Source organism: Camelina sativa, chromosome 15 (assembly GCF_000633955.1).
Source record: "Camelina sativa cultivar DH55 chromosome 15, Cs, whole genome shotgun sequence".
NCBI lineage: Eukaryota > Viridiplantae > Streptophyta > Magnoliopsida > Brassicales > Brassicaceae > Camelina > Camelina sativa.
In genome coordinates, this window is record NC_025699.1 from 10,295,322 (window position 1) to 10,306,992 (window position 11,671).

General features: G+C 39.1%; 4 protein-coding genes across 5 annotated transcripts in view; 1 reads left to right on the forward strand and 3 right to left on the reverse strand.

The window, feature by feature from the left end:
* Positions 192–2,512, forward strand: LOC104746336 (D-3-phosphoglycerate dehydrogenase 3, chloroplastic). Its single transcript, XM_010467792.2, has 4 exons — positions 192–844; positions 941–1,428; positions 1,507–1,602; positions 1,707–2,512. The coding sequence occupies exons 1-4, from the start codon at positions 340–342 to the stop codon at positions 2,376–2,378; spliced, it is 1,761 nt and encodes a 586-aa protein (XP_010466094.1). The 5' UTR covers positions 192–339; the 3' UTR covers positions 2,379–2,512.
* LOC104765814 (Na(+)/H(+) antiporter NhaD) lies at positions 2,397–6,051 on the reverse strand. The gene is made up of 10 exons (XM_010467790.2): positions 5,644–6,051; positions 5,248–5,424; positions 5,024–5,152; positions 4,753–4,929; positions 4,541–4,647; positions 4,181–4,301; positions 3,636–3,697; positions 3,217–3,519; positions 2,832–3,126; positions 2,397–2,725 (listed from the first exon to the last, which is right to left on the reverse strand). Exons 1-10 carry the CDS (start codon positions 5,875–5,877, stop codon positions 2,606–2,608), a joined length of 1,725 nt encoding a protein of 574 aa, XP_010466092.1. The 5' UTR covers positions 5,878–6,051; the 3' UTR covers positions 2,397–2,605.
* LOC104746339 (transcription factor bHLH113-like) lies at positions 6,584–9,590 on the reverse strand. Of its 2 annotated transcripts, none has more exons than XM_010467798.2 (5): positions 7,997–9,590; positions 7,751–7,858; positions 7,574–7,639; positions 6,983–7,087; positions 6,584–6,891 (listed from the first exon to the last, which is right to left on the reverse strand). In XM_010467798.2, exons 1-5 carry the CDS (start codon positions 8,363–8,365, stop codon positions 6,697–6,699), a joined length of 843 nt encoding a protein of 280 aa, XP_010466100.1. In that variant the 5' UTR covers positions 8,366–9,590; the 3' UTR covers positions 6,584–6,696. The 2 variants fall into 2 exon arrangements, with proteins under 2 accessions (XP_010466100.1, XP_010466099.1); XM_010467797.2 differs by having other exon boundaries at positions 7,751–7,861; positions 7,997–8,690.
* Positions 9,647–11,671, reverse strand: part of LOC109129088 (transcription termination factor MTERF4, chloroplastic-like) — a 3,350-nt gene continuing 1,325 nt past the window's right edge. The window contains exon 2 of the mRNA XM_019236702.1: positions 9,647–10,744. Coding sequence (XP_019092247.1) covers positions 9,647–10,744 — 1,098 coding nt within the window. The remainder of the gene's footprint in view (positions 10,745–11,671) is intronic.

An 11,671-nucleotide genomic window follows, 5' to 3' on the forward strand; every position in this document is an offset into this window, starting at 1 on the left:
AATTTGTTGATTTTAATGGTTGGTTACAAAAATATTTAAAATCACTTAATATGGTTCTTTTGCACATAATATAATGTATAAATGATTGGTTACAGAAATTGTATTTTTATTCTGTAGTAGGAAAATAAAAAAGATTATAATAAAGTTATTATATTTCTTCTATATATAAAGTTTGAAAAATCAACCAAGCAGTGAGGATATGGGGGAATCCACAACAACACACTTAAACCCCACAAAAGCCAACCCCTGAAGATGATGCCCATATCTCTCTCTCTACTCTGTTGCAGACGATACATACACCTCTACTTACATTCCCCTCTATAGATTCCCGCCATCTCTATGTCGACGACGACGCTTCTGAATCTATCATCGATCTTCTCCTCAAGGCTCGTCACTACTCCCTCCTTCCGTCAGAGGCGACGTATCATCCTCGTTACTACGTCTTGTACCGGAGGAGGAGGAGGAGGGAAGCCGACGATTCTCGTAACGGAGAAGCTCGGCCAAGCGGGGATTGATCTGCTAAAAAAGTACGCTAATGTGGATTGCTCTTATGATCTGAGTCTCGAGGAGATTTGCACGAAGATCTCTCTATGTGATGCGCTTATCGTGAGGAGTGGTACTAAAGTTGGTAGAGATGTGTTTGAGTCTTCGCGAGGAAGGCTTAAGGTTGTTGGACGCGCTGGAGTTGGGATTGATAACGTTGATTTGGCTGCTGCCACTGAGTATGGTTGTTTGGTTGTCAATGCTCCCACTGCTAACACCGTCGCTGCTGCTGAGCACGGTATTGCTCTTTTGACCGCCATGGCTAGGAATGTTGCTCAAGCTGATGCTTCTATCAAAGCTGGTTAGTTTCAAACTCTGATTCTGGAGTTATTGTATGTTCTGTATTTGAGTTATTGCGATTGTGAAATGGTTAGAGATGTGAGTGTTTTGTTTGCAGGGAAGTGGACGAGAAACAAGTATATAGGTGTTTCACTTGTGGGGAAGACTCTTGCTATTCTTGGTTTTGGTAAAGTTGGATCAGAGGTTGCTAGACGAGCTAGGGGACTTGGGATGCATGTCATTACGCATGATCCTTATGCACCAGCGGACCGTGCACGTGCCATTGGTGTGGAGTTAGTTAGCTTTGAAGTAGCTATTTCAACTGCAGACTTTATCTCTTTGCATTTGCCTCTCACTGCTGCTACTTCGAAGCTTCTGAATGATGAGACGTTTGCGAGAATGAAAAAAGGTGTGCGTATTGTTAATGTTGCTCGTGGTGGAGTTATTGACGAGGAAGCTCTTTTGAGAGCGCTTGATTCGGGTATTGTTGCTCAGGCAGCTCTTGATGTTTTCACTGTTGAGCCACCTGTTAAGGATAACAAGTTGGTGTTACATGAGAGTGTTACTGCCACGCCTCATCTTGGTGCCAGTACCATGGAGGCTCAGGTATTACATACTCTATATACACGATTTTGCCTTAACTGCATTTAGTTCTTCTCACCTGAAAATTTACCTGGCGCCTAGGAAGGAGTGGCTATCGAAGTCGCAGAAGCTGTTATTGGGGCTCTGAGAGGAGAACTTGCTGCTACCGCCGTCAATGCACCAATGGTTCCACTAGAGGTAATTTCAAGTCTCATTATTCTAGTTCTTGGTGATATTTCAAGTAATGATTTTGATTTCTCCTGCAAATTCTTTGACATTGTTCAGTGGCTATCTGTTTTCAGGTATTGAGGGAGCTGAAACCGTACGTTGTGCTGGCTGAGAAGCTTGGGAGGCTAGCTGTACAATTGGTAACCGGTGGAAGCGGTGTGAATGCTGTGAAAGTGACTTATGCTTCTTCGAGAGCTCCTGATGATCTTGACACTAGACTTCTCCGTGCCATGGTCATAAAGGGACTCATCGAACCCATTTCCAGCGTATTCATAAACCTGGTTAACTCTGATTATGTTGCTAAACAACGAGGAGTCAAAATCTCAGAAGAACGTATGGTTCTAGACGGCTCACCAGAGAATCCAATTGAATACATAACTGTTCGGATCGCAAACGTAGAATCAAGATTCGCCAGTGCGTTATCAGAGTCTGGTGAGATCAAAGTAGAAGGCAGAGTGAAACAAGGGGTTCCAAGTCTAACTAAAGTGGGGTTATTTGGTGTGGATGTGAGTTTAGAAGGGAGTGTGATTCTTTGCAGACAAGTTGATCAGCCTGGGATGATTGGTAGAGTTGCTAGCATCTTAGGAGATGAAAACGTGAATGTGAGCTTCATGAGTGTTGGTCGAATCGTTCCAGGGAAGCAAGCTGTGATGGCAATAGGAGTAGATGAACAACCAACCAAAGAGACTTTGAAGAAAATCGGAGACATTTCTGCCATTGAAGAGTTTGTTTTTCTTAAACTATAGGCTAATACTTTACATGGATGCACATAAAACCCCAAAAAGGGTAATACTCAAATTGGATGATTCATTCTGTATAATGATTATACAATCGAGTGTATATGAAACAAATTACATAGTTGATTATTTTCCAAAGAGCATGTCGACGAAATGATATGTTACTATTGCAGCCAGCCAGAGATTTTGCCTTTGTCCTGTTTTCTCAAGAGAAGGAACACAGAGATTGATGCACCTTATGAACCGGGGAGAAATGGGATCTGAGCCACCGTTGTTGGGATCGACAAATGAAGATTATGAACTGCAAGGTAAGCCGCAATACCAGCAGCATAACCAGCAAAAGCAAAACCACTAACCTGCATGGAGGAAACAAAAACTTAAGTTTCTTGTTCATAGCCTCAAGAGTATTGAGTTTCAGTTTGTGTAGTTAAACCTTAGAAAAGCCAGAAGAATGTATCTTACCTTTCGGAAGTACCAAAAGAAATCAACTTTCTCCATCCCCATGAAGGCTACACCAGCAGCAGAACCGATGACAAGCATGGAACCACCAGTGCCGGCGCAGAATGCAATGAGCTGCCAAAATTCAGAATCTTGAGGGAATGCTGTGAGATCATACATCCCCATAGTAGCTGCAACCAATGGAACATTGTCTATGATTGCTGATACAACACCGATAGCACTTGCGATTAGCTCAACATTGGGTATATTAGCATCAAGGTAGTTTGCAATCTCTCGGAGGATCCCAGCTGCCTCAAGGCTGAAGAATGAGTAAGAACATCACAAAATATTTTGAATTAGTGAGAGTAGTGGAACATTAGAGTTTGGAGATGATCAGTTGATTTAATACCTGCTAACAGACAAAAGAATCCCCAGGAAAAACAGAGCGCCTTGTGTGTCAATTCGAGATAAGGCCTGAGGTACTTTGAGCTTTTGTCTTTCTGATTCACCGTAATGAATGGCATCCGTCAAAATCCAGAGAACTCCAAGACCCAACAAGATACCCATGTAAGGAGGTAATCCAGTAAGAGCTTTAAAGACCGGAACAAATACCAATGCTCCAAGGCCAACTCCAAAAACTAGCTTTCCTCTTGGAGCCATCTTTTCAGAAGCCATTACATCTTTAGAATCTTGTTCCTTTCCATTTACCTCACTGAGGAAGAAAATTAAACTTGCATAAATCAGTCTTTGCAGTGCAAACATTTACGTGACAACCGAAGGCCAACATAGTCTCCCGTTCTGTTTGAGAATGCAAGAAGAACTTATAACCTGGTTAAGGACAAGAGGGCTAGTGGAACAGCAAGAGAAACGGCAGAAGGTATAAATAGGTCCTGAAAGGAAAGAATGTAAACCTCCATCAGGGATTTTAAAATCGATGATCAAATAGGTGAATACTTTTACACTTTTGTCTATACAGTTCAAACTCCTGGGAGCATGTTGGAGTAACAAAAAGCAGCTGTTGTACCATGATCACAATAAGAAGCTCCAACAAAGGCTTTAAAACATAAAGTAACTACAGAACCACTGGGGCTTAGGCCAAACTTTACTTTCTTTCTTTCCGAGACAAATACAAAATCCATGAACTTCCTATATCCAAAACCCGATACACTAGTGAAAGGAACCTTAGTTGTAAGCTGTAACCTCCGCCACTTTCAGAATCAAGCTCCTTACTAAACAACCAACCTAAACTCATGAACTATACAGTCCTACTTCTAAACATTCGACGTTCCTTACAGTGTGTGTGACTTGCACTTAAGAAAGGAAATGAGGTATTGTGATAACATTAACTGACTATCTGAGAAGAGAAGGAGTACCAGCATAGTCGGTAAGGTGGATATTTGACCATGAATCCATAACATAGTTGTAGTAACATCACCAATTGGAGTCCATGCTCCTCCTGCATTTGCTGCTATTACCACAACAGCTCCTAGAAGTCTGCCATTGGTTTACTGAGCGTGTCAACTAACAATATTTCGATAATAACACTCAAAACAAAATAGAGTTTACAGCAACCGGTAAAACAAACTCGAAAATCTACATCATGGCATGGCCAATACGATTCCTTGATAATTTTAAGGTCTATATCTAAGTTCTAAGAAGTCAATATATTTTCCATTGTGAACAGCTTAACAAATAAACTAACTTATAGGAGCACTAAGAAAAGGTTTCCATACTTGCGGTATTCTGATTGAGGAACCAGTTTCCTCAGTAAAGAAACCATGACAATGGTAGAGGTCAGATTGTCTAGAATCGAACTGAGGAAAAAAGTCACGAAGCCGACCTGCAACACCATGTCAACTCTAAGAGTAAAGAGAATGTCCAGAGTAATAAAAAGAAGAAGAGGAGACTGAAGCGAACAATTTCCAAGAGAGAGAGATAAACATACCACCCATAAAAGTGTCTTTGGCTTCCGAGTAGTAATATTATCGGTAACCAACTTAAACCCTTGATGAGCATCAACTATCTCCACAATGGTCATTGCACCAAGCAAGAAAAATACAATTTCACTAACTTCAGCTGTTGCATGTTGAAGATCTAAAACAGCTATCTCAGTTGAAGGAGCCTATCACAAGAAAAATTCAAAATTCACAAATAAAATAAATAAATCATATACACATCAAGGACTCGATAGACAAATTGATGTCATTCATTCTTACCCCAATGCTCCGCACAACCCACAAACTCACAGCCATCAAAAGTCCTATTCCACTTTTATTAAAAGCTAAAGACTCTTCAAAGATGATTCCAGCGTATCCTATTACGAACAACAATGCCATAGCAATATCCTGTATCATGACATTGTCCAGAGATATAACAACTATTACCATTAATCCTTCATTTTGAGTTTGGAACCAACAGAACATAACACAAAGAATCAAACCTGATTAGCAGCAACCCAGGAATGATTAATGGCAGCTGTTCCTGTAAGAGCTGCTGCAAGAACAGCAAGCGCTTTGATTATATCTGTCTTTGGTTGGTAATTCGCCTCAAAGTAACTCGAACTAGGCTCATCAACCGAGCATATAGGGTCACATGTTCCTGATGAGTCCATCAAATCCTGTGGATCATATAACAAAGATACAAACTTTTATAAACTTTAGTAATGACCATCGATTACTAAACGCATTTTAGTGCTATTCCGATCACACCACTATATGAAATGAAAACTAATCCAATTTCAAAATCGTTGATGACCTACAAGTAACTGAATCAAAAGAGGAGATGGGTACTTGGCAAAATTGAATTTTGTAAAAGAGAGCATCGTGAGAACTCGAACCTCATCGTCATCGATTGGTTCATCGAGCGAAGGAGAAGAAGAAGAGATCTTTATCTTATCCTCTGCTCTAACGAGAACGCTATGTCTGGAAAGCCTCGAGCCTGATAACTTCGAGAAGGAGACATTTTGTGGCAATCGGGTCGAGAGAGAGATAGGGGATGACGTCGAGATGGCGTGTCTCTTCGTCAACTGATGCGGCGGCGTGAAGTGAGAGCCTATAGGAAACACCGCCATTGACGAACACCAGAGAGGTAGAAAGAGAGAGAGAGAGCGAACGAGAGAATAAAGAAGTGAAGACGGACTCTACTGAAGATGTGAAGAGGAAGCGAGAAAGTGATAAATTTATCACTTGCCGTCCGGCGAAGTAATGACACTATCGGAGACACAAATTGAAGTTTGTGAGTTTTGCAAATATTATCCTCAAATTTTGTGTGTTTTTGCAATCTAATCCTATAAAATAAGTTAATAATCTTGTAACACATTCCACTTTAAACGTTATAAACTATTAGTAGCATGCGATATGTGAATCTCATTGATGGCATATCAGCATATGGACAGTAGTATCTCACAAAGACAGAAACAATACTATAAATAGTAATCAATCTATTTCATATTTTTGTTCGAAGTTGGGACGTAACGTTATAAATTGGTTTAGTAAGATAAACAAACGTTTTGCACGTCTAACTAATGTGAGAGATGTGGTTTGGTGGCATCGCTACAATTTAGGTGAGTGAGTAAACAAAGCGTAGCCTTTCAGTTCCACCACTGCTCGACGTGACTGAGACGACATCGACGAAAAATTGAGACAAACTTGGACCAATTTAAATCTCATTTCTCATTCTACAAACACAAAAGATTTTTCAACTTTTTTTTTGCGTGAACAAGATGTTTCAACCTTTTTATGCCCCACCCATATAACCCCAAAAAAAAAAAACAAGAATGGGTGAAAACTTCGTAGAGCACTTTTACTAAAATAAGTTACTTCTTCAGCCAAAAAAACATAAAAGGCTACTAATATATTATATATATAATAATTAGCCTATGACAGTAGTCTTAAAATCCTTGATGATGCAGTGTCGACGGTGACGTAGTAGTAGTGTGACCCATCGTAGCAGGTGACCAGAAATCAGCGCCGTTGGAATTTTCCACGTGTACGGTGGATGAGACAGGTACTAGACATAACCCTCTGCTCCTCAAGTCTTTCGCTTTCATCGCCGCCATAACATCTCCGGTGACAACTCCACCGTCCTGACATCACCGACATGTCAGTATTCTCATTAGGGAACTGAAAATAAAAATAATAATTAGAGAGAGAGAGAGAGAGAGAGATGAGACTTACTACAAGAGTGTGGTTGATAAGATAAGGAGAGCAAAGGACTTGAATCTGATCTTGTAAGAATTTGATGTAACCCATCGCTTCATGCAACACAGAAGCTGCATCTGTCTGTCAATAGTAGTTTTTTTTTTAAAGACCATTTAATTCTTTATCAGTCAGAAAAGTCAAAGTTAACTATTGCAAATAGTATCATTTATGGGATATTTTTTTGGTAGAGTGTTGTTGTTTATATTCTCTTTTTTTTTTACCTCACCCCTCCCAAAAAAAAAAAGTACACATTTCATTAATGTAATTTGTAATGATGATGGTTAAATAATAATACTAAATACTAATTCATTGATCAACAAGTTTCATAGTCTTTGATGTCTTTTTTGAAGTTCACATTGGATGCCAATTTTATGCTACACTACCCCAAATCGCGACTTCTTAAGTTTCCCTTTTGGAAAACTCAATATGAATATAATATTCAATAATTCTATAAAATTCTTTTAATTTCTTTTGGTTTTTATGGTTTGAAATCTATTAAGAGGTCTTGCTTTGCTTAAAATCCACAAAATAATTGAGGAGCATCATCATTATAAAAGTAAGAATCACCTTGCCGTATGGAGAAACCAACTGCTGTAACGCTGCGATTCTTTCCCCTAACCTTTCTTTCCTGACCTATTTTTTATATATTAACAACACACACACCAAATTATGAGTAAGTTTATATAAACATTATGGTTGAGAGAATAAAAAAAATGCAAGTCTTTTTAAATTATAATGCCACACCTTTACAGTTCCAACCCCAACTGATGATTTATCTTGATTTCGCTTGCATTTCTTACCCGGTTTGCGATTCTGATCCGGTTCATGCTCATTACCCGTTCCGGTTCTCTTCTTCTTCACAACACAAAACAGACATATCATCTTTTTTATACAGAACATAAAAAATCAAAAGAACAAAATGTTTAATTCTTTACATGCAAATGTAACTATGCAAGAAACAAAAAAAAAAATCAGAAAAGAGAGACTTACGTTTGATGGTTTAGTAGATTTATCAACCGTGCAAGCGTCTTTAAAGTTCTTGCAATCATCGATCTTAATGCATGAAGGGTCAAGAACAGAGACTCCGGAGGAGGGAAGAGAAGAAGGTTCCAAGAAGAGCGAGGCGTCGTCGTTTTGATAGTCTCCGCTAAAACAGAGCATTCTTGAACCAGTTTTGCCAGAGAATACAAAACCTAAGCTGTCTTCTCCACCACCATCGCCACCACTACTACTCTCGTGTTGGTGGTCGGAGGAGCTGAGAACGCCATCCGAGAACATAAGAAGTTCGGAGAAGCTCGTGACTCCTTCAGCTTCCACCATAGCTAGGTCGTCGTGATCTTCTGCGGTATTATCTCCCATCGTGACTTTTTTTTTCTTCTTGATTTTCGTGGGAGAAGAAGAGGAAGAAGAAGAAAGAAACACAAGAGAAAGTGAGAAGAAACAGAAGAATTGTTTTGGTGAAATGTTTTCTCTCTTTACCTTTTTTAGGCTTGTATAACTTATATAATTTCACTCATGGCTGATGTATTTTTATAAATAAATAAATAAACAAACAATTATGAGTATTTTGAAAGAACACCTGTCTAAATTCTATAAAGGAAAAAAATATGTACTTGTTTCTGAAATCAGACAAATTATACTACTATTTATAATCAGTGGTTAAAAACAGTTTTATGACACTTGTATGGATATATTTCTGTAAACATTTGAGTCGATATGCAGAACAAAAAAGCACTGATTAGAGCTGTTTTAGTAGTTAAAGAGTGATGATTAGTGGAGATTGATAGTCGTAAAAAAGAGGGGTAGAAAGGGAATGAAAGAAAGTTGAAGAGAAGATTGAGTCAAAGCCACCTGGCCCGAGAAAACTGTAGTTTTTGATTTACTCGAAGCTCTCTCTCATGTTTCGTTTCTCACCTTTTTCTTTCTTAGTAACTGCTGCTTTCTTTTTTTCTGAGTTTTCTTCTTTCTTGAACTTAGACCATGTGCAATGGCGTACACTTGAGCCGTCTCTCGTTTTTTTTTCTGTTTTAAAATAAATCAAAAATGCTTAATTCAGAAGAAACGTCTCTTAATTTGGGACGTTTTTTCGTCCGTCTACTTGAACACGTGGAAGGTGGTGATTGGGAGAAGACTTTTGATATCCTCAGGCTTTGCGTTTCGTCTCTGAAACTGATCAAGCTCCTCTTGTGGGAAAACTTCAGATTGCAGAGATGGAGAGATCTTGTGCCACCAGCGAACGAGTTAGCCGCCGTTGCATTGGGTAACGATTGACCCACGGTGCAGAGAGCCCAATTTTCCAACCCTGTTCTGATTAAATCGATTCTAGGTCGACTAGACGGCGGAGCTAGTCTCGCCGGTCAAAAAGTTCGAATCGGAGGGTGGGTTAAAACCGGAAGAGAGCAAGGGAAAGGGGCTTTTGCTTTCCTTGCGGTGAACGATGGATCTTGTCCAGCGAATCTTCAGGTTATGGTTGATTCGTCTCTTTATGATCTCTCTAAGTTGGTAGCGACGGGAACTTGTGTTACTGTTGATGGAGTTTTGAAGCTTCCTCCGGTGGTTGATGATTCAGCTTAGCGTTGAGAAGGTGATTGATGGAGGATAAGTATCCGCTTCCTTAGACTAAGTTGACTCTCGAGTTTCTCAGAGATATGCTTGCCTCTGTGTGTGTGTGTAGATGGGTAGATTCCCTGATAGTTTTTCCCCCTTTCCTCTTGGCTTGTTTGTTTTATAGGTGTCTTCTTTGTATTGTACAGGTAACTGCTTATCATCATGCTTCACCACGTACCTGTTTAAGAAAGCTTGATCGGTACATGCCAAAACAGAAGCCATTGGAGGGAGTTCACTTCCAAGTGATCCTTTAGACATGAGAGCTTTCACAACGTTGCACCTAGGTACAATCCTTTTCTCCATGCTGTAACCAAGTACCTGAGGGAACAAAGTCATGTCCTTTAGTGGCCAATTCATCTTCTTTACCACAAACTCAGTCTTCTTCTTCACCATCTCTGCAGAATAACCAATGCACTGAGGAAAGCACTTGACCATCATCACATACTCATCTCTGCTGAATCCTAAGCCTATAAATGTTTCCAAGGAGTTCAATATCTGCTGCTCTGAAGCACGTAAGCATAGTGGATTCTTCTTGAACACTAACAAGACCTCATCTTCGCACAGACCACACTTCTTTAAGGTATCAAATGTCTGAAATATCCTATTCTCTGAGTATCCAAGAAAGGCAGGACACTTCTTGAAAAGTTGCCATATATCGCTAACAGTTAAGCCAAACCTTTTATAGACATTGAAGTGTTCTTCTAGTCTTTTCTCGCTCAATCCGTAAACAATGCATAAAGCTTCCACAAACTTTGGGGTGGTGGGATCAAAACCCATCCCAACAACCTTCTTGAGTGATTCTTCAAACTTTTCTTTTCCACAGCAGACATGGTGATTAGAGATGAGCAATGAGAATAACAACCTTTGAGGCACACCCAATTCTCTCAAAACCAAAATATTTCTGATCTTATTCTCCTGCTTACTACCCTGTGGCAAAGAATGACACAACTTTTCAAACTTGGAACTCTTGTCCGCTTCTATAATCTCTTTGACGATATCATAGTATCTTCTGATACTTTTGCCCCCTTTCATTCCCAAGATTTTAGGAACTTTTGAAACAATCTCAGTGAGCTCAGAGCTTGAAGCTCCTCTTGACTGCAAAAACTTAAGCTTAGGAGCAAGTGTTTTCTTCTCTTACGGTAAGACCAAGAAGCCCGTTTGATGCAATTGTGTTTTTTTTTATTACTGATGTATAGCTAATTACAGCAGTTACTTGCAAGTTCTGCTCAACCAACATTACTTGAGTTGCATTCATGCTTAATTAGTTAATATGTTACTTGAGTTGCAGTCATCCTTAGGCAACAAGTGCAAAAAACAGAATTTGAATTTGGGGGACCAAAAACCATGGGACACCAATGCTCCTACTAGAAATAAGAAACTTTCAAAGTAATAATATTAAATTTGGGGGACCAAAAACCATGGGACACCAATGCCCATAGTCTTACACAAAACAAGTAATAAATGTCACACACACACATATTCATATTTAAGTAGTATTAGTATTCGATAAATCCATATTACAAAACCATACAAAGTTTGTTTTTAAATATTGCCATTATCATGTTTATTAGTAGTAGTTATGAATTTATGAACATACAGACACATAAAAGAACCACAGACACTTAAACTAAACAAAGAAGCAAATTTACTAACTGACATGTACCAGGTTCGACACGTGCAGAGACTCTGCAAACACGTGTGTGGTAGTAGGGAAGAAAAAAAAAACTGAAACTCCACGACTTGGCAAAACCACTAAAATAATAAAATACATAAGAGGAAAGGTCAAATTTTTGTCATAAAATGAACCAATCCAACTTTGTTTTTTTTTTCTTTTTAACTCCAGAAGCAAAAAACAATCGTAAAAGACTTTGTTTTTTGGTTAGGTTGGTTTCATATAAGATTTTTAGAGTTCCGACAAGGACCTAAAACTCTTAGGGCGTTAGACTACTATATGTAATTGATTTGTCCCTTTGCTATTGCTACATATATATTTGTAGTACCCAAACAATCCCTACTCTTTTGCTCGTTATTACTTCACACTGCCACAGCTCCTTTGAT